At 35.1% G+C, this 25,825-nt stretch overlaps 3 protein-coding genes across 9 annotated transcripts in view; all 3 read right to left on the bottom strand.

Moving 5' to 3' along the window:
* The window catches only part of caskin2 (CASK interacting protein 2), a 48,982-nt gene extending 37,447 nt beyond the window's left edge, over nt 1-11,535 (bottom strand). For 6 of the 7 annotated variants that reach the window (XM_042767552.1, XM_042767553.1, XM_042767555.1 and 3 more), the window contains exons 1-3: nt 10,851-11,535; nt 10,119-10,478; nt 8,128-8,166 (exon numbers count right to left, since the gene is read on the bottom strand). In XM_042767552.1, the coding sequence (XP_042623486.1) occupies nt 8,128-8,166; nt 10,119-10,212 (133 nt within the window). In that variant the 5' untranslated portion in view covers nt 10,213-10,478; nt 10,851-11,535. The remainder of the gene's footprint in view (nt 1-8,127; nt 8,167-10,118; nt 10,479-10,850) is intronic. The other variant, XM_042767554.1, reaches the window with a different exon arrangement.
* A 74-nt stretch (nt 11,536-11,609) lies between these two features.
* Nucleotides 11,610-18,611, bottom strand: st6galnac1.2 (ST6 (alpha-N-acetyl-neuraminyl-2,3-beta-galactosyl-1,3)-N-acetylgalactosaminide alpha-2,6-sialyltransferase 1, tandem duplicate 2). The gene is made up of 9 exons (XM_019123734.2): nt 18,290-18,611; nt 17,896-18,136; nt 16,541-16,703; nt 16,281-16,449; nt 15,183-15,321; nt 14,998-15,101; nt 13,516-13,599; nt 12,031-12,130; nt 11,610-11,876 (listed from the first exon to the last, which is right to left on the bottom strand). Exons 1-9 carry the CDS (start codon nt 18,391-18,393, stop codon nt 11,697-11,699), a joined length of 1,284 nt encoding a protein of 427 aa, XP_018979279.1. The 5' UTR covers nt 18,394-18,611; the 3' UTR covers nt 11,610-11,696.
* A 1,331-nt stretch (nt 18,612-19,942) lies between these two features.
* LOC109110696 (alpha-N-acetylgalactosaminide alpha-2,6-sialyltransferase 1-like) lies at nt 19,943-25,646 on the bottom strand. Its single transcript, XM_042767551.1, has 9 exons — nt 25,370-25,646; nt 25,015-25,213; nt 24,782-24,944; nt 22,984-23,152; nt 22,668-22,806; nt 21,807-21,907; nt 21,430-21,513; nt 21,229-21,328; nt 19,943-20,958 (listed from the first exon to the last, which is right to left on the bottom strand). Exons 1-9 carry the CDS (start codon nt 25,462-25,464, stop codon nt 20,785-20,787), a joined length of 1,224 nt encoding a protein of 407 aa, XP_042623485.1. The 5' UTR covers nt 25,465-25,646; the 3' UTR covers nt 19,943-20,784.
* Between the last annotated feature and the right edge of the window lie 179 nt (nt 25,647-25,825).

Below are 25,825 nucleotides of genomic sequence, written 5' to 3'. Positions count from 1 at the left end.
GACCTTGGTTTCCAAATAAAATACAAAACTTTCTCTCATCTGAAAAGAGGACTTTGGACCACTGGGCAACAGTCCAGTTCTTCTTCTCCTTAGCCCAAGTAAGATGCCTCAGGAGTGGCTTAATCAGAATCAGAATGAGCTTTATTGCCAGTTATGTTTACACATACAAGGAATTTGTTTTCGTGACAGAAGCTCCGCAGTGCAACAGAATGACAGCGACAGAACAAAAAACACACAATAAAAAAAAAATGCAAATAAGTAGGTAAGGAATGACAATATACAAATTGACAATTGTATGGCAGATATATTACAATGAGCAGTTATGTATGTACAGGTATATTATGTGCAAAAAAAATAATGTGTTTGTTGGATAAATAAGTGTATGTGTCTGTAAATATAAATAGTGTAATGTGTTGCACAGTTATTATCAAGTGTTCATTAGATGGATTGCCTGAGGGAAGAAACTGTTCCTGGGTCTGGTCGTTCTGGTGCTCAGTGCTCTGTAGCGACATTCTAGCAGACATTATACCAACAAAGCACAATTTAACTTAAAATTAATAATAAGTTAGTAAAATAAGATCTCAGTGCATCTTTTTTGTTTACAACAGCATGCAGATTTATAAATGATTCTCATTACAAATTTGGGAAGATGTTTGTCACACGTATCACATTGTCACATCCCTTTAAAAAAAAAAATTCACAAAAACATTACTGAGCAACTGATGAGCAACAAGTCCAGCGCAGATTTTCCTCGTGCTTTGGACTTTGAACCCTGGTGCCCAGAGGTTGTGCAGCGCTGTCAGAATGCAATTCGTTCGTGCATTAGAAAATATAACATTCTGCAGTTTATTTGCTAATCGTTTGAGATTATTTCACGATTTCAATCTTCATACAGTAACATAACCACCAGCATTAGCCACCTCTTCTTCTCATCAGAGACATGATGCAGCACTAAACACTCTCTCACTGTGGGTGCTTCGTGCTTGTAATGATTCCTGCGTCTTTCTCTGATAGTTTTAAATACTTTCACACTGCCGGCATGTTTGCTGCATTAGTGTGTGCCTCTATTTGATCACCCTAGTCATTGTTCGGTACATAGGCTTATTATTCTGCCTTTTCCTTAATTCAGCCGAACACCGAAAGAGATTATTTAGCTTTTTTCGGCTGAATAATTTTGGTTGCCGAATATTCGGTGCATCACTACTTCACAATGCACTGATTTCCTATGGATCTAATGGGTCTCTAAGCTATGCCTGTGGCTCATGCTGGGCTAATCACAGGCCCTGTTGTACTCCAACAGAACCACCCCACTGAGGGCTACACGCCACAGCCAGGAGGCAGAGGGAATGATGCCAGTGGAGCTATGAACTTTACATATCGCTGCAGGGGAAGGGGGGAAAAAAGCTGATGTTGTGGGTCTTTCAAGAAGAGTTCAAGTTTCAACATGAGACAACATTCCAGACATGGCTAACCCACCCAATCTCTCAATTTCCATCTATGTCCCCCTCTTTCTCCCTTGCTCACAGTATCCACACAGAAGTGTGCGTGCAAACACAAACACCCTTTGTGTCTGTCAACAGTGGTCTTTTCTCGCTGAATGGAAAAGCTGCTTCTAATGTGGGCACCTCTCATATGAAATGAGCCACAGGACTCAACCACTCCCTAAACCCACACAATAAACATAATGAGCCAATTTAAAGGACACCTTGTATCAAGTCATTCATTGTCACTGGGCCTGTTGTTGTTGACTTTTTGTTTTGTTTTTATGCTTGAAGGCATCATTCCATTTTTCCTTATGAATAGAATCACCCTTCAAAAACCTTTGAAATCACAACAACATACACGGAGTGAATCTGAAGTTTGGATGTAAATGTGAGAAGACAGAGTGTCTGAGGCATAATTAACAATAGCCTTAAATATACATCGTTTCATGGAATTTGGCATGATTATGCTAACAATAATGTCACTGAAAGTGCATCTGTGAAAATGTCAAATTAATGTCAGCTCTCAGATTGTCTGATTAATGCCAAGTTGTTACCAAATACTGTTGCTTTCGTCAACGAAAATTATGACTAAATATCGTCGTCAACGAACCTTTATCATGTGATGAAAACGAGACGAGATGCAACGTAAATGCTGGTCATGTGACATTGACTATAATTAAATGTATAATACATTATCGTTGATGAATAAAAACGAGACTAAATGTGGTTTACAAAATAAAAACTATGCTAAAATGTCTCTTCATTTTCGTTGACCAAAACGAGACGAAACAAAATATTTTAATGTTATTTCATCTCGTTTAGTCGTTATTATTATTATTTTGCAGTATTTCTGTTTCCTGTGTCTCACTGCGCAGACGCAACCGACGTCATTTCCTCAAGTCCCACTCACGGCATTATTTATTTAGAAGATGACAACAAACAAAGTTAAGCGGGATTTATACTTTCGCCTGGCTCCGCTGACTGCGAGCGCTCCTTCCCAAATGGACCAGGCTTTTATACTTGTCGCGTTCGCCGTTGTACTACTCTTTGAAACGACAGCGGAGCGACGAGAAGTAATTGTCCTCTAAAACCATCGGGAATCACCGGTGAGAAGTCGTAATTTGCCGGTATGGCCAGTACAAGTCTTGTGATGAATGAGTTGATGAATTAAACATTTATTTATGTACAAACTTAAAACAATCTTAAACTATTGGCTGTATTACACATCAAACACAAGACAACTTTAATCAAATAGTGTATAATTAATATCTAAATGAATTCTAATTCTATTTTATACAATAAAAATAAAACGTACTTCAAATAAGAAGCCTTGGACATTTTGCAAACATTTTTTTCCAAAAAAGCGTTTTCCGTCAAAAAGCACCTGATGGAGTTTGACCTTCACATTAAACTGCTTCGGTTTCACACAAATGGCGACACAGACGTGCATGTTCGGCTAGAATCGCCCTAAACTCGTGCATGTTCGGATGCAGAGCTATGAGGAAAGTTACAAAAAAATGCCGTGCACTCCGCCACGTGAATAGTCCGTGCGCACTTAAAGCAAACTTTCCAGCAACACTGCGATGACCCAAGCGAAACTGCGGACGCGTCGACTATAAATTAGCCTTGACACAGAGAAAGGGACCGATGGCTGGCCAGCCGAGGTTCGTCTTTGGGAGAAAAATTAGCAGATTATAATTATTATTTTTTTTTTAATTATTGTTTTTATTTAAATTTATGTGTGTGTACTTCTAACATGTTTGGTTGGTAAAATAAATGTTGTAAATTCAAATCAGAGAGTCTTCCGTGTCTGGAATGGATGTATTCTTAAGTCTATAAGGTAACAATAATATAATAAGAAAACCTTGTTTGAAATGGGTTTGGCTAAAATACAATTTTGGTTTCATCTATACTTCTAGGTACTTGTACTATATTGACTGGGTTAAATAGAATTGCATTACTAAAAATAGACTAAAATACAAAATTTTATTGACTTAAACTAGACTAAAATATCATCAGTTTTCATTGACTAAAACTAGACTAGACCAAAAAGAGTATGAACCTGACTAAAACTAATAAAACTAAAATGACAGCTTCACACAAAGACTAAACTAAGACTGAAATTAAAACAGGCAACACTATTACCAAACACAACTTTGGATATAAGACTGCAAATCAAAATCTGAATGAAGATCAGATTTTGCAACATAGTTAAGCACACACTTCCAATGTTTCATGCATATGTATAAAATATAAATGAAAATATAACTATAAAATATGATTTAATGACATTTTCAAATTAAAAGAAGAAATAAAATAAATTTCTTGTGTATCAAATCAGCATATTAAATGAGTTCTGAAAAATAGTGACACTAAAAAAAACTAAAGTAACGGCTGAAATTCAGCTTTGCCATCACAAGAATATATCGCATTTTGTAATATATTAAAATAAAAAACAAAGATATTTAAAAAAAAGATATTTTAAATTGTAATATTATTTCACAATATTACTGTTTTTACTATATTTTTGAGCAGATAAATGCAGTCTAGGTGATCATAAAAGGCTTTCAAAAATATCAAAAAATCTTATCAACCCAAAACCTTTGAACAGTAGTCTATACATGTCTGAAGACAAGACGATAAGATGTAGCACTTACGGAGAACTTATCAGTCAATAAACAAAAATGTGCCATATGTTAAAAATGTGTTAAAAACTTGTACAAAAAAAGGAATACACTTCTACAATGAAAATGTTTAAGTAATTTGTTTAAAAACAAACGACTGTAAAGGAAATTCTCAAGCTGAAAAGCTGAAATGTTTGGCAAAATCTTTTACTATTATTTCAATAAAAAAAAAAAAAGAGAAAGTAAATGTGCAAAGCAATTCTATTTAAAAATTGGCAGCAGCTATTTGCACTAACTGTAAATAGCGATAGAGGCTATTTACACTAAGTGCAAAAACCAACAGATGCTGTTTACACCAAGTGAAAATAGCAGTATTTTTAACAATATGCTATTTACACTAAGTGCAGATAGCAATAGATTCTATTTACACTATGTTAAAATAGCAAAATTTTCTGCTATTTATACTAATTATTGCAAATAGTGGCAATTATCTGCACCTCAGTATTATAGTACATTATAAAACAGTATGCAGTAATGTATTGAGTGTAAATTATAATTTTAATTCAAATTATTAAATAGATGCCACCTTATGGACCTTTTTCACATTTCTTTGTTTCTCAGCACCGAAAGTCGTCACAGTTGGGTAAACTTGAAGAGCAGTGAATGGGAGAGCACCACAAATATATTTTTTGCATTCCCATTTGCTCAAATAGCAAAAAAAAAAAAAACTAGTGATAGTGTTTTAATGACTTTCAAAAAAAAGGAAAAAAAATGAGAGAGACTGATAACGGCAGTCAGAAGAGAGAACAACGTCAAATTTACCATTCCTCCCATAGACGTTGCATTAGAAACACCCTTGTATTAGCATTAACTGTTTTTTTGTAAATTGATGCAAAGGTGATATAATACAAAGAATGTTATAAATGTACATACATTTTTTTAAAAAGACAAATATGAAAAACGTTTGAGGATTTACAATGCTGATGACCGTTAAACACGTCATCACAGTCTTGTGAAAAGGGTCCATTGGGACAATAAAGCCCTCCCTACAACCTACCCTAACCCTTACTTTATTTCCTTCATTTTTATTGAAAATAAATGCCTTTCCGATATGATTTGAGATTTGAAAAGGGAGAGAAAAAAAAATTCGGTAAAAGGCGGATTCAAACCCGGGTCGATCGCGTCAAAAAGACTACGGTACGCGTTTTACCATCTACGGCACTAGAGCTGACGATTGTCTATCGTCTTTTATAGTGTTGACCATACCTATCACACGTTTGTGGGTGGAGCTAGTGTAAATTGACACTCTGTTAAACATTGTCAAAAGATTTTCAAGTATTGCTAATCAAATGCAGCCAGTTTGACAATCAAAGTCAGTATTGTGCCACTAACCTGCCATTTTTTGTTTATTTCATGAGACAAAAAAAAAAAAAGTAATTAGGATTTTGAAACCACATTTTGACAACAACAAAAGACATTTTGTTCATGTCAAATGGAATAGAATAACCCTAACCCTTGATAAACATCTTGCTATTCGTGACAAAAATACACAGAGAAGAATAAAAGTGTGAACACTTCTAAAGACTTAATACTTTTCAGAAGTTTACAGGAACAGAAGCAGGTGTTGGAGGTAAATCGCTCAACAGATTAGATAATGACTTTAATTAGATGCATCACTAGTGGTTTGGTTTGGCTTGCCAAAAGCAATTTGGCGTTTAACAGAGTTGAATGACCTACCAACAATTTGTTCCAGTAAATAATTCAGTGTGAAATACAAGCTAACAACTTATTAGTAATATTTTTAGCAGCACCTTCTGAGCAAACTTTCAATAAGCTAGCATTACAAATGAAGACTGTAGAAAGAGGACTTTTCATCTCTGCATAAGGTTGAACCACCTAGCTATACACCTTTACCCACGAGGATTTCAGCATCTTAATGTGTGGTGCACCAGACCCAGCAGTCACATTACTGTTATCCCATAAGCCTTTGTGTCAGTGTGTTCAAAGGGAATTACCACCACAAAATAGGAAAAAGGTTTTACTGTAATACCCTTCAGAAACACTGGATCTTGGCTCATGTCTTAAACAATGTTCTGCCACACGATGAAAGCCTCCCTGAACAAAACAACTGGAAAATTGTCAAGGTGTCTGAGCTCACTGTCAGTGGATGAGCAGAGATAAACGGAGGACCTGGTTATGCAACACGCACCACGGTGACTGCGCACAAAGGTGAATTACTTGCTGGATGCACATTTGAAATAATGCAAATGATCTTGCAAATGACTCAATCAAACCTATGTCTGAAAGGCATATACATTTTTACATAAACATTTTCCTTCATCCTTCTGCCACATTAATATTTCAAAATGACCACTAAAACTCCATTCAAACTATTTTTTAATTAAATAAATACATTTTCTCTTAAATTTAATATTCTTCATTTTGGTTCACAATAACTAAACTCTAACATGTTCTGTGACACAAAAAAGGCTTTCAGCCATCTAACAAAGACTTCATGCATATCCATGATGGTTATCTTTCTATTCCTTCTCAAAATGAAAATCTTTACCCAATCATGAATGAGGACGTTACACAGAAGGTATTTAAGATAAAACTTTACAGATTGATCCTAGTCACTCAATTGGAGGAAGATAAAATCATTACAACGAAAGCAGACATGGTGTTCTGATCTCATATCTCTTGCCTAGTCTGGTTTCGTCGCCTGCCTTTGTAAAGTTGTTATGGTGCTGATGACTGTAAACAGATCTGCAGAGAACGTCAGCTTGAATTAAGCTTAAATTTACCTTGCTAGTCTGTGCATAAAGACTTTTCTCCAAACAGTACATTTTTATCATGGAAGCTTCAATTAATCCTTTTTGTGAAATGAATGCTGTTGGAAATAACCAGGCCAGAAATGTTTTGTTTAAAAAAAAAAAAATCTGTTCTGAATGAGCTGAAGCTCAGTGGATCATATAAACAATGGCCATAGTGATTATGTCAATGTAGGTCATTATTCAGCTTTTGGGTCACAGAGGTCAAATATAATCCAGGCTATTGTATCACTATATTAAAGCAAAAATAAAAAGGACATGTCTGTGTAAGAGAGCAATACTATTTATACAAACATTTTTATTCTGAAATGACTGATTATTCCCACTTATTATTATTTAAAGTGGTGATGTCTTGCTTTCAATTTACTTGCACAGTACCTATTACATAAGTCAATCAGGATATGAATGTGTTGAGATTTCTGAAGCCGTAGGGATTCGCTATCATTTGCATTAACAATGAAACCAGAAATTAAACAGGGAAGGTAAGACAAATCAAAGCAGAAAAGTTAAATAACTATACAACTAAATCATGTCCATATTTATTAAAGCTACAAACAATCCCTTTCTGACACCATGTACTAACCACTGTGTTTCCAAAAACAAGTGGTTTGTCTCTCTTCGCCCAATGCAAAACCTGTTCATTGCACAATAAGAATCAGAACATATTTGATATTTAAATGCACAGCTATGTGGATTGGGATTTAGACCAATGAGATTTCACAGTGCATCGCCACAAAACCAGAAACCAAGTTATCACTGGTCACTTTGTAGTTTCGCCTGGTTTAGGCACAGTGTGGAAATGATGCAAAACAGATTATAAACAATCACCTTAAGACTATTAAAACAAAGGAAGAAGAGTGCATTCACATGCAGTCATTTCTAACAGTCAAATAAGTGTGAGGACCTAGATGTGAGATGTTGTTCATGTCTTCTGATCTGCACTGTTTGTGTTTTCTACAGTAGCCTTGTATTCTTTAGACTAATTAAGCTAAAAACAGAAAATGTATGCGGGCTCTCACATAATGTGAATAATACTGTCCATCCTTTAATTAATCTCTAGTTTCGATGAATATTTAAAAGCTGACTGTAAGATGCAGGACCTGTTTGTTAAGTTGAAGGAACGGTTGGCTTACACAGTTTATGCTAGATCTAGCGATGACTGACAACATCACTTATGGATTAACTCACTGAGCAGATTCCAAACCAGTCCTGAGTAGCCTGACCCATCTGTCATGAACAAGAGGATAGAGTATTAAAACATGTACATGCTTGTGTAAAACATGCTTTGCGTGGAAAAACTCACTGGTTTTCAGTCAGCTCATGTCTCACTGGTATCTTTACCTCTGTAATTTACAGGGCTATTACATTCTTAGGAAACAAAAGCGAGTAAAAGCAAAGCTGCCTGATATTGTTAAGTTACTGGGAACGGTGTGTTAAAATCCAGCTCTCTTTTAAGTTAATCTGTCAGTTTGCCATATTGGTTATCCCTGATTTTGTAACAAGACAGGTGGGGGTGGAAATGAACACCATATTCCAGATTTTGGCAAAATGGAAGGAGGCAGTTAAGAATTTCAGGTTTTAATGTTCAAGATATGTCAATACAAGAAACAGTAAGCTCAATCAACTGAATTTGGGGTGCTGCTGTTGATTAGTATGAACATTATTTTGACCCATTCCTCCTTTCCCTTAAGGTGGTCACACACCGGACGAGAAGCACAGAAGACGTTATGTCGCCTCGCACTACGTCTTTAAAATTTGAACACATTATTTTCTAAGAGTGTCTGTCCGCAGTGCCCAGCTACGTCATGTTTTGTACTTGTACGAAATGTTCTAAATGCAGCACAACGCTTCTCGTCCGGTGTCAGCATGAAATAAAAACTTACTCTATCGATTTTTGTATGCTGGACTTATCCAATCATTTAGTCTGCTTAAAACACTTTATTAAATTCAACCTTAAGCTCTCATTCAGAGGTGACTGTATCCAATTAACTTGCAATGCACAGAACCAACTCTCCTCTCTACATTATGTCTTATCATCCATTTCACTCAGATGTATACAAAAGAAAAGATCTGATGATCTGTCGCTACTTTTGTTTCATCGCAACAAAAATAACAAGGTTACAATTAAAGTAAATGAGGCACTTTTGCATGAGACCTTCACTTACTGAGACCTTCTTAATGTTGCCTTGTTTTGTAAAACCAAACCCAGTCCCAAAAATGTCCAAGGCACTTCTTTGAGAAATCCTTGATGTGATTAAGATCTATGTGGCTTTTTGACTGGCAAGGAACACAACAAATTAATAATATACAAGGACTTCAACACTGGCATCAATATCCTGTAGCAGAATTTGACCATAATTGGACTGACTATAACCTTTCAGAAATGCAGGGGAGTTCACGGACTGTCTGACCTGACAGGAACTCACCCTGTTTGGCCTCTAGCCAAAGCAGTCCCAATCTGCTTGGGGAAGACATGCAGGCTGTCCTGAAAACATCCTCTGTAGGCGCACTGCACCAACATGGCCAAATAACCAACACTTGACCCCTGCTGAGCAGACAGACTACTGAATTTAATCCCCAAAAAAGGCTTTACTGCACCAGTCTAACTGCAGTTGTTGGCTAAAGGAAACTATTTACATCTAGTGTTTACATTAAGTGCATACATTACTGGAATGGTCAAGAGATGCTAATGGTCTTTTCATGTTCAGTTTGGATGCAGCTGTTGTTTGGTGTCATACAGGGTTGATTCTGCAATTAGTTCTACTGCCATTGCTGTTGCAGCTCATATGGTAAATAAATGAGTCCCTGATGGTTAATATTAATATTAGAGACAGCAACATCTAGGCAAGTCAAACCAACAACTTATGAGCTTGAAAAATTCTTCAACTAAAGTGTAATCTATGACGCAACAACAGCATTTGCAAGAATGAGCATACAGGGTATCAGGTTGCAGCTTAGCTCATTTAAAATATTTTAAATGTGAAACAGAACATTTTAAAAGAGATTAAATACTTGATGTATAATCTGATCTGTGTCTGATAATCTATTGACTCAGTACAGACAATAATGATGAGTTAATACATTTTCAAATTTCTAAAAGTTGCACATCACTATACTGCAAACTATAGTCATCAACACACAACAAAAGAAAAAATATGCTTAAAAAGCAGCCTACTTACTATTTTTGTTGGTCTTGATCTTGGCCAGAAGTTTATGAGCTAAAGGAAGGTCTCCATTCTTCACAGCCAGAAGAAGGTCCTGCTCCTTGCCCATGGCTCTTGTCCAGCTTCCAGAAAAGTGGTACAATTTGGATTCACAATGTCATGATCCTCTCTTGTCATGAAACTTTGGATTTGGCTTTTGGTTAACCTTATCGTTTTTTTTACACATATGATCTAAACATTAAGCACACTGAGCTTTAAATTTGTTTTCAAATTGCTTTTAAGGTCCTATGCTACATAAAGCAGATGAATGTTCCTGAGCAGAGGGAATATATTGAATGTAAGCCATCCTTACAGTCAGAAACATCACAGGGAAACCTATGGGGAAACAGACATGCTGTATTATCATGGTTCTATACAGTCATTTACACTTTAACAAAATATTTGTACATAAAACGCAACTTTTGCTGTTGTTATAAGAAAACAGTTTATGACATCTTGAATCTGTGTACAACTGTTTTTTTATTATTTACAATAAACAAGCAACCAATCACTTCCAAGAAACCTAAGAGCGCTTCTGTGATCGTTTGGTTGTTAAAGTACAGTAGTACGGATAATAAGACGTTGAAAATAAACCTATGCATTAATGACAACTTTCCTGACCGTTTACCTGTCTAGGTGTAATTTAGTCAAATAGTAAATAAGTAATGCACTTGTCGTGTAGAACTGTAGGATCACATATATACTCACCAATGCGTAGCCAGGTCGACATAAGCGCTTATAGCCACTTATTCCACGAAATAGAAGAAGTTCAATAAGCATAATCCGGTTTATGTTTTCGGTTTCTGTTCGGGAAATCGCAAAAGAGCAATGCCATTATTGAACGTGTTTGACACAGCACAAGTGACCGAGGCGTGAGCGCGCGGATCTGTCACGCGCCTCCCTGGTGCTCTCTCTTCCTGAAAGGTGCGCTGTGAAGACTCTCTTAAATATTCCAGAAAAAAAGTAATTTCATATATCCTATAAAATACTCTGTATGTTCAAATTGCTGAATGTAATGTTCCAAAGATTTATATATCATTTCATGTTATATTTCAGTTTGCATTTATACCATAAGTGTTAATCAAGGCTAATTTAGCAGTTATTTCACAATGCCTTCGTATTCGTTGATGGTCATTTCGGCTATCAAGGAAAACGTCTGGGACTACCATGTTAAGTCGTTGCAGTTTCTAAAGTTAGTGCGACATCTGGTGCCGGGACGCTATAATGTCCTGAGAGTTCACCAGCAGCCATTAACAAGTTGTTAATTTGGCATCTACTGATTGTGCCTTAATGTTACACTGTGCAGAAATTGTTTCAAAAGAGACACACCGATAATATCACTGTCTTCCAGAAATGATCATCTTATATAAGACTCCTCTAGAGTTGTAATGCAATAATCGTTTATACCAGAATATAAATACACAATGAACAATACAAAAAGTTATATATTAAAAAAAAAAAAAAAAAAAAACACTGATTTAACCACATTCTTTTCTAGTAATTATTTGGGTAAATTCAAAGAAGACAAATTTCTTTTAAGAAACACAGATTCATTTAGATATCAGATTTTCCAAAATACATCCAGATAAATTTGTCATCATGAAATTCTTTCCAGGTTTTCATCTCCAAACGATAATCATGATTAGCAAAAAACACTAGTTTAGTGTGTTTTTGGTCATAGTAGTAGTTTGGATATTTCCGATAGTCAGCAGTGCTAAAACCATAGACTCTCACCTACATGAAAGCAGGAAAAAAACATGACATTACTATAAAACAATAAGCTCAAGGGCTGGTTCAAATAAACCTGAATACCTTTAAATGAACAACTGGACTTGAAGAAAAGCTGGCAAATAATGATAATAATTAGTAGTATTAAAATAGCACTTACAATGTCACATGTGTGCATAGCCAGCAGAAGAGTAAATGCTCCATTAGTGGGCCTGACTAGCCACCATCTTTTTGTTTTTAATTGTTTTCCCCTAAGAAACCTAAAATGAAAGGTGTAAGACATAGCCATTAACAAATAATCATTATTTGTCTATTATATATAAGACTACAATTATAGGCATGTATTTGGCTGTGTGTGCTCAAATATGATGAGCTGCCATTAAGAGAAAACATGTGATGATCTTGAGATGATGTTAGGCATGGGCCGATTACCGGTTTCAATTGCAATGCAGTCATTTTCCAAAATGTAATTTATGTGAAAATATGAAGTCTGTTAACGCCCCTTAACACAGGCCAGAGACGCTGAAGACAGACGCAGAGAGAAAAATACTGTAGCAGGCAGATCACAAACTGTTCATGATGCACAAACTATTGGAAGAAAACCCTCAATATTGATTTGGAGGTTTATATGAATGTGTTTCTGAGGGGATCGGACTGTCTTCTGAAAAGTTTAAGTGGTATTTTCTTTTCATCTCGTCTCTGTATAGTTCATATTAAAGCAGTGTTTTAGCAATAGACTGTATAAAAAACAATTTCAGCACAGCGCAGCTTTGTTTACAGCATTAACCAAGGAAACGCTGTATCTGGTCTGTATCTGGTGTTCCAGAGGCACCTCCAGCTGTCAGAGAGTGAATCTGCATCTCATTCAGAGCTTCTGCTGTTTGGTTCTTTCAGGCATGTAGTATTTTTCGCAAAGCTTGTCAGAACATTCTGTTTTTACTTCAAGTTGGGTTATTATTAAATCAAATTATGTGTATGATTATTATATAACTAAATGATATGAAATGATATAAATTATATGCATATGAATTATATAATTAAAATTAAATAACTGTAATTACAGATTTAGGTTAAATAAAGATTTCAGTCTTTTTTATTTTTAGGAAACAAGTCAAAGAAAAAAACAAATTCTACTGTTTCTAATATTCTGTATGTTCCTCAAAAAAAAAAAAAAATTGGGTCCAGCAGGAAAAAAAATATATATTTTTTTTTTTACCCAGTCATTTAAAAATAACACATTTCAGAGCTGTAACAATGATACCGTGACACCGTGAAATCGTGATATTTTTGCTTAAGGTTATCATACGGTCAAAATCTCATACCGGCCCATGCCTAGATGACGTGATGAACTGGGACCTCTTTGTGTTACTATTATGCTGACATGAGGAGATATAGACTAGCAATAGTGGCCTGAATGATATGTATTGTTTATGGAAACCTATATAAAGAGTATGCAAAGACAGATCCGACAGATTCTCTGCAGAGTCTCTCAGCTTCATTATCTATAATAATAAAATCTATCTTCTGGCATCAAAACCTCAAGACTTCCAGAGTGATTTATCAGAAGCGGCAGAAACCACCACATGTACTGAATAAATGATAACTTAACTAATAAGTGCACATGTATGGAAATTTCAGCTCTTACCTGTTACGCACATATCTGAGAAAGTCTGGATGGAGGATGTAGTAAGAACTTTCATTAAAATGCCCGCTGTAATAATTCCTTGGCCTTCAAAATAAAAAATAATAATAAATCATTGAACAAGTCATATTTAAACCACAACAGCCAAACATAAGGCAGATACTTAAATGAAAAAGATTAATTGCTCTCATTTTTGGATAAAGTTTGCCATCTTTAACTTGATGTTAAATTGAAGGTATGACGCAAACTGCTGAAATAACCACAACATTAATAACATACACAGAAATAAGACTGCTCGGTTTCTTTTAATCTGATGCGCATAAGTTGTGTTTGTTACAATAGTAACTAGCTATAACGAGCCGTTTAAAAATTGATACAAATATGTGACGATTCATGCCAGTTGAGATGTTAAACTGAATCAATACAGTTGGGGGGGGGGGGGGGGGTTTATGATTGTATCTCTGAGGAGAACTGACTGTCTTTAGAAAAGTTTAGATGGTATTTTCATTTCATCTGGCCTCTGTATAATGCATATTAAAGTAGTATTCATAGGAGCAGCTCTGCTTTGTTTAAACTGGTAACCGAGGAAACACTATATTACTTCTGTTCCATAAGCGCCACCTGCTGTCACAGAATGCATTTAAGTTCTCATTCAGTCCGTCTGCTGTTTTTGTTTCGTGCAGATGTTTCATGCAGTAGGGTTTCACAAAGGTTAAGTCAGACCATTCTGTTTTTGGTTCAAATTTAGAAATTATACAACCTAATTTAAATCAGAAACTGCTCATGCTGCATGTATGCAGCATCTTTGTTTGGATCATGATTAAATTGCAGCACTTGCCTCTAATTTTAAGTAGACAGTGCACAGGCAAAGTTGTATTGTGAAATCAGTGTTGTAATCATATCGCATCGTGAGTTGAGTGAATAGTTTTATCCCTAGTAGTAAATCCCTAACAGTAGGATCCTGGCACATTTCTTTCAGAATCACCATGAGCCGGTAAGAATATTGCATTTTATTTAAACTGAAAATAAGATAAAGACCCTATGTGAAAACTTTATGGCACGGCAGCATTTTGAGCAGTCTTCGGAGCTGCCAGTGTGCATACACCCAAAAATGAAAAGAAAGAAAAACAGTAGGCCTACTGTACATGGCATAGCAGTGTGACAGTGCAGAACTTTTTGTTTGGTAACTGGTTAATTTGGCAACTGCATTAGATTTCAGTTTCTTGGCCTGTGGGCCGTATAGAATAATCAGACAGGCTGTATCAGGGCCGTCCTTGGGGAATGCAACTAGTGCGGCCACACCGGGCCCCGCGAACGGACTGATGGGGAACCCCCCCAGACTGCGAACGGACCAAGGGGGACCCCGCTCCCTACCTGCACCAGGCCCCGCGTCAGCTAAGGATGACCCTGAACTGTATATTTTGCACTACTGGTTTATGATAACAAATACTGATTGATAATTTATTTTCTGTTAGAATGACTTACGTTCGTCCACGATATGCTCCTGATGGTATTTTTCTGTTCTTCATAAGGGACTCAAGAAAGTTGTAGTCTCTTGGACCCTCAGGGATTAGAACATATTTAATGTCTTCCACAAAAAAAGACAAAAAACTATGAGAGGTTCAACCAAAGCAGCCGTCTTATAAGAACAAGTGATAGCTGAGACACACCTTGTCAGTAGGAATCTGTTTGAAACCTCTCTTTTTGTGTATCATGAGGGACTGGATTAAGGAGTGTGCTGTGTGCACATAAACGGACGTCCTTTTCCCAACATCCTCCTCGTGTCCTGCTATAATGGCTGCATTCACCCTAGCAGAAAAAAAAACAAGTGATTAAAGGGATAGTTCACCCAAAAGTGAAAAATCACCCCATGATTTACTCTCCCTCAAGCCATTCTAGGTGTTTATGACTTTCTTCTTTCAGACGAATACAGTCTGAGTTATTTTAAAATATCCTGGCTCTTCCAAGCTTTATAATGGCAGTGAATGGGTGGTTGAGATTTTGAAGCCCTAAAATAGTGCATCCATCCATCATAAAATGTGCTCCAAACGGCTCCAGGGGTTAATAAAGGCCTTCTGAAATGGATCGATGTGTTTGTGTAAGAAAAATATCCAGATTTAAAACTTTATAAAGAGTAATCTCTAGCTTCTGCTGACTGTTGTGCGTGCGTTCACAAGAGAGTGGCGTTCCAGAAGTGAAGAAGTGAAGTGACGTGTGGCCAAGTATAGTGTCCCATACTCAGAATTTGTGCTCTGCATTTAAACCATCCAAGTGCACACACACAGTAGTGAACACACACCCGGAGCCAGTGGGCAGCCGACTCTCGATCCACCATGCCACGACTAACGAAAGCTAACAGTTAGCAGAAGCTAGAGATTACGATTTATAAAGTTTTAAATCTGGATATTTTTCTTACAAAAATGCATCACTTTGCTTCAGAAGGCCTTTATTAAATCCCCGGAGCAGTGTGAAGTACTTTTTATGATGGATGGAAACAGTATTTTTTGGCTTTTTTGACCAACCCTTCACTGCCATTATAAAGCTTGGAAGAGCCAGGACATGTTTTAATATAACTCCAATTGAATTTATCTGAAAGAAGAAAGTCATATACACCTAGGAAAGCTTGAGGGTGAATAAATCATAGGGTAATTTTCATTTTTGGGTGAACTATTGAACTATGCCTTTAAGAGGTTAAAGCTCTGACGAGATATTCTGATTTACACATAATAAACTGTGACTGATCTAATATGTTAAACTTTTCAGTTTACCTGAATACATAATCAGAAGAGTCAATCTCCTTTCCTAGCCTGGAGCCATTGAGAATGCCGCAAGCCCCAACAACAGCACAGCGAATACAGCCATCCTTCGCTCTTTTGGGTACTTGTAGTAACTGGGTAGATGCAAGTTTAGGGATGGTGTCAACAGCTGCTTTTGTGGCTATAAAAAGGAAAAAACAGTGCATTATTCTAAAACCATGTCTTAATAAACCATCTAAATTATCACATTTATGCTTTCTGATTAAACAAACCTGTGTAATTGAATCCCATATAGCCAAAGGGGTTGTTGAAGTGATAAAGCCGGTTCCACTCACTCATGTTGACATGATCACTTTGTAAAAACAGCTGAATGTTTGGAATAAACTTCTCCTTATACACAGGATTAGAGGAATTTCGCAAGGACACCATGCATTCCTGAAAAACATATTGGAAATGTCTTTAACCCTGTAAAGCCTGACAAATGAAAAATAGTCTAAAAAGTTGCATGTGTGTTTTACGCTTTGTATTATATTATCAGGCTTCTAAGGATCATGCAGAATGATATAGCAAGGATATGTCAATTTTATTTAGAGCCCACACTGAACAAATATCTGCTGTTTGGTACAGTTGTTACTTTTTTATCAAGATACCCTCACTTATCACCAATTCACCTGCTTATTGTACAATGTCTAAAAAAAATAGATACTCTATAAACTTTTATTTTGCCTCTGTACCAATTTTTTGGAGGGAGTGTGTTGCAGCCATCAATATTTCTTTCTATTTACAATTTAATACAATTAAGTTGATCAGTGAAATATTGGAAATATTTTCTTTGTAGTTTTGTCATTTAAATAAGAATTAACAAAGAAAGAAAATGAAAGAGGATTAACAAATCAGAGATTCTTGTTTTAATTGCAATTTATAAAATGTCCTAACTTTTTTGGAAACGGGGTTTTATCATTTTCTAGAGAAAAGAAAATGATGTATGGAGAAATCAAGTAAACCTCAGTTGCCTCAGTCCAGTAAATGTTCATTTTAAGATATTACTTACAATGGAAGTTATTTTTTTACATTTTCTTTGTGAAAAAAAATAAAGATGTGGCAGCAAAAAGACATGTACCACAACCTGAAGACGAACATTTTTATAATTACACTAAAAGGCCTTTTACTTGCAGAAGATATGAAATATCAGTCAGAAGACAAATGACATGTAGTAGATTGTGTTTTTCAGCAAATCTTTGATAATGTTGATCACTTAGAGGCCTTAAAATTTAATGTATCAACTATGATGCAGTAGGCTTTATGTTTAAAAAGAAGGTGGTCACGTTTGATTTGATCTATTATTAATTGTATCCATGCTTACAGAACGAAAACAAATGATATAGGTTGTGATCGTCATCCAGTGCTAGGTCAAAATTAATCAATAAAGAAATGACCAAGAGAGAAAAGTACCCAAAAACAACAACAACTTTAAAACTAGTTAACAGATAGGCAGGAAGACCAGCAAACCATAATTAGTCTGGTTTAAGATGTTTGTTTTTCTCAGCAAGGCTGCATCAATCATGTCAGCTACATTAACAGGAAGTTCACAAACTTTTCTCTACTTGTTGTTATCCACCATACTTACACTCTGTTTAAACTGTGGATCCAACCGATATATATCATCAAATTTCCACTGGGGCAGAGCAGTGAAGTTGTGCTTGTCCATAGGGGCCACAAGGGTTAATTGTGTCCCAAGACGGTCAGGGCTCAGTGTAGTGTTTGCTCCCGTGTTAGTCACAGCTGAACTGTTGGTTGGGTCAGGCTCCTCAACTCTCTGCAAACAATCTGCGACATTGCCTCCCTCCACACATAAGGAATCATATTGTCTTAAGAGAAGGGCAGCAGAGTTATTAGACTCCATGACGTAAACAGTTTGGTAAAAACAAACATTTGAACAAACTACCTGCAATTGCCTAGCTCTCGTTCTAGCCTGTTACAATTATGCACATTTGTATTTTGTAAATGTTTGTGTTTCTTACCGCGAGAGTGCCTTTATAGTGGAGTTTCCATTGTAAAATGTTACAAAAATAAACAGAAGTAACGTTATAAAGGATATAGCCAAGTATATCCTCAGAAGAATCATCTTCGCATGCGCAATTGTGAGTTTACAGCTTGATTAGGCCAATTACCGACGACTCAAGTGAGCTGGCAATAAGGCCGAACACATGTCTTTTTTTCTTTGCTTTTTTTTTAAATAAACTTACGTTAGATATATTTCATTATTTAAGCTGGACGTCTTCAAAGTGTAGCGCACCGCCTGACCTGCCTAGTTCTCACATATCTCGTTTACTTTTGCATATTTAAATAAGCGATTGAAGCGAGAACCAATGAGGTTTGTGCACAATTTCTTCTCCTCCTTCTTTTCCTTATATGGAGCGCTGCGTAAGTAAAAAAACACTCGCGTGTGTATTGCGCCAAATTCCAGTGACGGAGGTGGCTATTACAGTACTCTCTCTGTTAAGGTTTTCTAAGGCAAGCCCCACGACTTAAGTTATTATGTGTAGATTTTAATCCCTATTCAACCAAATATACAGAAATCATGCAGAAAATTATACAGAATTACAGTTCATTGTTTTGAATTGGACAGAAATTCTTGAAAACACTGACTGTTGACATGGTTGTTTAACAGAGCTGGCTGTGGAAAAATTAAAAATAAAAATCTTGTAAAACGTACACATTAAAGATTAATGTTCAAACACAGTCTGTTCTCCACAAAGACTTTAAAAGCGTACAGAGTCTTCTGCCTTTGATGTTTGTGTTTTTGATTGAGTCTGATGATTCCGAAGTCACACAGTTTCTTCAAAGTCTTTGGTCTCCAGGGCAATGACAAGAATAAGTTTGTGCACCCTTTGAAAATATCTGAATTTCTGCATTGCTAAATAATCTTAAATCTTTTTTAACAATAGATAAGCACAATCTGACTAAACTAATAACACACAAATCATTGTGTTTTTCACACCTTTATTGAATACACTGAATAATCATTCACAGTGCAGGCCAGGGTGTAGAAAGTAGGTGAAAATAATAACTAAGATTCTCCTTTAGCAGAAAATCATGCACCAGATATTTTCTGTAGCTGCATATAATACTTTTGACCAATTTTGGAGCATTGCTCCCCATTAATCTGTTTCAGTTTATCAGTACTTCTGGGTTATCTTGATAGCACAGCCCTTTTGATAAAGTGCCACAGTATCTGCCAGGACTCAATAAATGTGCATGTGTGTGTATATATATATATATATATATATATATATATATATATATATATATATATATATATACTGAATGACAACTGAGGGTCTCATACACAACTATTACAAAAGGTTCAAATGGTCACTGATGCTCCAGAAGGAAAAACAACGCATTAGGTGAAAACTTTTTGAAGGGTAAATTTAACTTATTTTGTCTTCTGTGATATGTGTAATCTTCTGTAGCTTCTAAAGGACAGTACTAAATTAAACAATATAATATTTAGGCAAAATGAGAGAAAAAAAATAGTTTTCTTCTGGAGCATCAATGACTGTTTGAAGCTTGTGTAATAGTTGTGTATGAGTCCCTCAGTTGTCCTCTGAGTGAAAAGATGGATCTCAAAATCATACAGTCATTGTTGGAAAGGGTTCAAATATGCAGAAGATGCTGGAAAACCAAATAATTTTTCTGAAGAACAGCAGGAAGTTTAACTGTTCAGGACAAACATGGGACTCATGAACAACTATGACAAAAAAAAAAGACAAAAAAAAACAGCTGTGGACCATCCAGGTAACACAAAGTGTATGTATTTACTTGAACTGGAATATACAAATGCGCAAACTAGTTAAACAAATAAGTTTTAAGTGTGCTGCTCTATGGAGAAATCAACAAGAAAAAACTTACACTTTAGTCCTTTTATTCTTCACTTCTTCTTTCTAGTTTCTAGTTCTTTCTAGTGTTGTTTCTCAAGTATGTGCTTAACAGTACATATATCTGGAATCCACAGAGCATTTGTTAAATAGGAAATAGAGCTACTGAATATATATAAAAATATACTTACAAATATCAGTAAATAACTTATTTTATAAAGTTGGTCCCATTTTTGTGTATAGAAAGAGCTCGGTTTTAGGAAAATATTGATCTGTTCTGCATTTGCAAAGTAAAAAGTGTTTTATCAAATGTAATGAATAATAGATCAAAGCTACACAAATCCAGGTGCTGTAAATATTTAAATATATAAATATAACCTTTATCCCCTTTAAAACAAATAAAATAAAAAAAATAGAAAAAAACCCCCAGATAAAACTAGTAGTACAATCTGCTTTCACTTGCAACATATCACAGATGTTCCATTTAGTTTCAGTCCATAGCTTTTTAAGAATGATTTTGTCCATCTTCCCCACATGTAACCGAGACACAGCTTCTTTCGGAATCATAACTTGCAAATATTTTTTTAAATAATGCCTGCAGACAGAACAGCCAGCCTCCTTCTGTTTTTGATGTATTAGTGCCTTTGGTAGAGTCTAATGATTCCAGAGTCATGCAGTTTCTTCCAAGTCTTTATCTCCAGGCCATAGTCATGGTTAATAAAGAAAATTACACTGTTTTTTTTTAACTTTTCATAATAATAGTTGGAGTACTTATGGTAGTCTTCTGTAATAAATCCATAGGCATCCACCTGATGTTGAGAATAAAACATTTTCATTTAGTTTTCAAAAACTATTACTAATATATGTACAATACAAATAGGATAACAGAATATATATATATATAATATATATATATATATATATATATATATAATATATATATATATATATATATATATATATATATATATGAATCATATATATACATTATTATATAATATATATATATATATATATATATATATATATATATATATATATATATATATATATATTTGTTTTTTGTTTTTTTTACTTACAATGTCACATGTGTGGATAGCCAAGAACAAAGCAAACGCTCCATTGGTCGGTCTGTACATTGCCCAGTAATTGCCCTGCATTTGTTTGGATGGCATGAATCTGTATTATGTATATATAAAATAAAGGTTATTCAAAAGAGAAAGATCATGTTAAGACTGTTGTATGACTAGACAAACTGGTCACTGTAACATAAATGTTACCTGTTGCGAATGTATCGAAGAAAATCAGGGTGAAGAACATAAAATCTACTCTCGTTAAAATTCCCATTGAAATATTTCAGTGGCCTGTGGAAGAATAAATGCAATTTTTTTTATTTTTTTTTTAACAAATCAATAACATGATACATTTTCACCCCTTATCATGTTGGGCTGGAGCCAAGCATTGTAAACACCACCTAACTTGGAATATCCAATGTAAATTTTTCTTCCACAGCTTAGGAGTAAAGTTTGACAATATTGTATTATTAAGTTTGACACTATATATAACTCAAAAGACTTTTGATTTAATTTTACTGTGTTTACTAATGTTCATCTTGTTTACTGTCATGTTTTGGGAGAACTAGAGTTGGATACTGTACCTCTCACCCTTGAATGACCCATTGGCTTCTTTTCCCTGCAAAAGGCCTTGGATCCACTCAAAGTCCCTCAGGCCTTCAGGGATCATTACATATTTGATATCCTATTGAAAAACACCAGTGTGTCACTTCTCTCAGCAAAACATTTTTAGTTGTTTGTAGAATGTTACAAAAAAATGTAACCACACAAAATACAATAACAAAACCACAAAAACAAACAAAACGTTATATACACTACGGTTCAGTGGTAATTATTTTTTCTTTTTTTTTGAGAAATCCTTTTTTTCAGCAAGGATGCATCCAACTTATCAAAAGTGAAAGTAAAAACATTTATTATGTTACACATTTCTATTTCAAATAAATGCTGCTCTTTTGAACTTTCTATTCATCAAAGTACCCCCCCCCCCCCCCAAAAAAAAAAAAAAAGTCTACCACAGCTTCCACAAAAAAAAAAAAAATAATAGTAATTGATAATAATAAGAAATGTTTCTTGAGCTGCAAATCAGAACATTAGAATGATTTCTGGAAAATCATGTGACAGTGAAGACTGGAGTAACGGCTGCTGAAAATCCAGTTTTGCCATCACAGGAATAAATTATATTTTAATATATATTTAAATAGAGAACAGCTGTTTTGAATTGTAATATTACACAATACTGTGTGTATTATTTGATTTGATCAAATAAATGGAACCTTGGTGAGCGTAAGAGACTTATTTTAAAACATTAAAAAAATCTTAACCTCTTTTGAATGATAGTTTACAGTTGTGAAGTTTATTTATATTAATAATTCTCAATGATGAACACAGCAGCACAGTGTATTAAAGCCAAGTTACCTGCATGCAAAATTGTAAAATATACTGACCTCATCTTGTGGAATATTGTGAAAGCCATACTGTTTTAATGTCAGAATGGATGCATATAAGGAAAAAGCTGTATGTACATAGACTGATGTTCTATTTCCAACATCCTCCTCGTAACCTTGAGTAACAGCCCCATTTACTCTGTTTAAGAATAAACAGTTTCAGAATACACACAGTCATGACCTCAGAATAACTGTTAGTGTAGAATCTATTATTGGGATGCATGATCATTTACATAACCAATTCATTCAGTTGTCAACTCTACCTTAGCCATTTTTTTTTACAAATATAATTTTATTTTAAAACATTTACTCTTACCGAAAAACGTAATCATGGGAGTCTATCTCTTTGCCCATCTTTGAGTTATTGAGAATGCCACCAGAGCCCACAACAGCACAGCGGATACAGCCATCCTTTGAACTTTCAGGCACAGACAGTAATATTGGAGACTTTGGCTTTGGTATCAAATCCACTGCTCCTTTTACTTCTCAGTGGGGAAAAAAATGTACGTAAAGAAATGCAAAGTTCATGGGAGACAGGTCATCCAAACTTAAAAGAATTGTTGGCCCAAAAATGAAAATGTAATCACCTTCAGGCCATCCAAGATGTAGATGAGTTTGTTTCTTCATCAGAACAGATTTGGAAAAAAATCGCATTACATCGCTTGCTCACTAATGGATTCTCTGCAGTGAATGGGTGCTGTCAGAATGAGAGTCCAAACAGCTTCACTGCAGAGGATCCATAGGTGACCAACCTCATCAACATCTTTGATGGCATGAGTGTATGAATAATTTTAGCAAATATTCATTTTTGGATGAACTAGAGGAAACTAGATCTAAGGGAATATTTTAAGGTTGCAAGCTCAATCAACAGTGTTTGTGGCATACCACAAAAAAGATAGATAGATAGATAGATAGATAGATAGATAGATAGATAGATAGATAGATAGATAGATAGATAGATAGATAGATAGATAGATAGATAGATAGATAGATAGATAGATAGATAGATAGATAGATAGATAGATAGATAGATAGATAGATAGAACATTTACTGGGGTAAATCTTTTTAGAGGACTTAAAATAAATGTATAATTTTATAAAAAAACATGAATTCTTCTGTTAAAAAATCATTAAAATCATTAGAGTTGTTTTAGGTTTTTCTGGGATATGCTGACATGACAACAAAGTGACTTGCTTCACATAGAAAAAGTAAATCAGTCACTTTCTCAAACTAAAATAATGTTAGCACACATTATTTACTGTATGTTTTGCAACTGCGGTATTGAAAGAGTATTTTAGTTTATTGACTGGCCATATTTACTAACATTATAACCCAGATCTCAGCTTTTTTTAAATTCAGCATGAAAGGGAAGTTACTGTTATCATTGTTTCTTCCCTACTGACCCTAAATTTAGAAGCGGACTTGTTTTTTTTCCAGTAGGATTTGATTGGAACATTGTTGTTTGCTATTGCTGGGATTTCATGTAAGTGATAGGTTACTGCACACGTCAAAAAGTCATTGCAAGCAGGAATGGAAGATATATTAATTATATATCTTTATAAAGATATATTAATTAAATCAACAGCATTTGTGGCATAATGTTGATTATGATTGTCCCGCCTTTTCTAAGCAGACTCTGGTACGGTTCGCGGTTGCGCAACTGAGCTCGGAAGACAGCGTTCACATCATCCAAACGTACCGAACTCTGATGTCAAACAAACCCGGGTGCGCACCAAAAGTAGGGTGACCATATGTCCTCTTTTCCCTGGACGTGTCATATTTTTAGACCTAAAAAAATGCACCCCTGCCAGATTATGCTATGATTATGCATTTTATATATATATAATATATATATATATATATATATATATATATATATATTATATATATATATATATATATATATATATGCCCTTGTATTCCTTAAGCTTAACCTGTACTGAAGCCGTAATGTTTATTTAAGTAAAGAAACAGATGTCCGTTTCCATTGTTTACAGTGCGACAATGAGATAAAACTAATAATAAACTACTGCACCCCTTTCTCATACATACTCAGGATTCTACACAACCACATTTTCCCAGAAATTATCTTTAATTTGCCTTAGGTTATCACCATTGTACTTGTATTCCATGAAGCCGAAGGGATTGTTGAAGTGTGCTAATCGATTCCATTCTGTTATGTTGAGTAGACCTTTGTACAGCCACAGCTGAATGTCAGGAAGTGTTGCCTCTTTGAACTTTGGATCCTCTTTGTTTTGAAGGGAGTCCGGACAGGTCTACAGAAAAGGTGATCAAAATGACTGCACAAATCCACAGTGAGAATGGTATTGGAAAGGTAGCACTTACAGGTCTCCGTGCTTCATTGTTTCGCAAATAAACATCTTCAAAATCCCACACTGGAAGTTTTGTAAAATTGTTCTTATAGAGAACTGGAATAGGTGTTATGTTGACTTCTCGCTCAGTGGGGTAAATGGGTTTTTCTGTTTTGTACAAACTAGTAGTTCCAAGTGGTGATAAAATCAATGCAGAAGTGATGACAGTTTTGCTAATTAGGAGGAAAGTGTATAGCAAAAACAAGAATAAACTTCTTGTGGTAATCCAGACCAAAAGATATTTCACAAAACGGTATTAAAACCCATAAACAAGTTATTAGAATATCATAATTACACCTTAAGACAAATTTAGCTAGTCATTTTCTTACCTGTGAAACTGTTCAGAGAGATTCATCCAAAGCACTAGATAGAGCAGCACACAGCAAGTCAGAATAAGACTAATAGTAGTACAATTTGTCTGCATATTTCAAGACCAATTTCCACTCATATATCAATCTGGCCCTATTCATGTGCATTGTGCACTGTGTGAAAGACTTTACTGTTTGTAACTGTTTTATAATCTACCTATTCAAAATTCATTACATCATCAAGCCAGGGGTTTATATCTGGATTACAGTCCGCCCATCGCTATGAATAATATTATTGGCTTTTGGCCAGCACAGATTTATGAGCAGTGTATAAACAAAACACAAAAAATATATAAAATAAAGCAAAAAGTGTTTTTATTTATAAAAACAAATCTAATATGCATCATTTGTCCATTTGTCATACTAGTAACTTAAAGAAGCACAGTGTCACTGTGTAAGATAGACAGCTGACAGCTA

This window comes from Cyprinus carpio, chromosome A12 (genome assembly GCF_018340385.1).
Source record: "Cyprinus carpio isolate SPL01 chromosome A12, ASM1834038v1, whole genome shotgun sequence".
NCBI lineage: Eukaryota > Metazoa > Chordata > Actinopteri > Cypriniformes > Cyprinidae > Cyprinus > Cyprinus carpio.
This window is presented reverse-complemented; position numbering and strand designations above follow the sequence as displayed.

Excerpts from the sequence above, each read along its gene's own strand:
- st6galnac1.2 (XM_019123734.2), bottom strand. The coding sequence starts at position 18,393 with ATGATTCTTCTGAGGATATACTTGGCTATATCCTTTATAACGTTACTT. Across the intron at positions 16,450-16,540 it reads TATGGGATTCAATTACACAG|CCACAAAAGCAGCTGTTGAC; the intron begins GTTTGTTTAATC and ends TCCTTTTTATAG. Across the intron at positions 12,131-13,515 it reads CTCAGATATGTGCGTAACAG|GTTTCTTAGGGGAAAACAAT; the intron begins GTAAGAGCTGAA and ends CTTTCATTTTAG.
- LOC109110696 (XM_042767551.1), bottom strand. The coding sequence starts at position 25,464 with ATGCAGACAAATTGTACTACTATTAGTCTTATTCTGACTTGCTGTGTG. Across the intron at positions 22,807-22,983 it reads TCCCATGATTACGTTTTTCG|AGTAAATGGGGCTGTTACTC; the intron begins GTAAGAGTAAAT and ends ATTCTTAAACAG. Across the intron at positions 20,959-21,228 it reads CTATCCACACATGTGACATT|GTGGATGCCTATGGATTTAT; the intron begins GTAAGTAAAAAA and ends TCTCAACATCAG.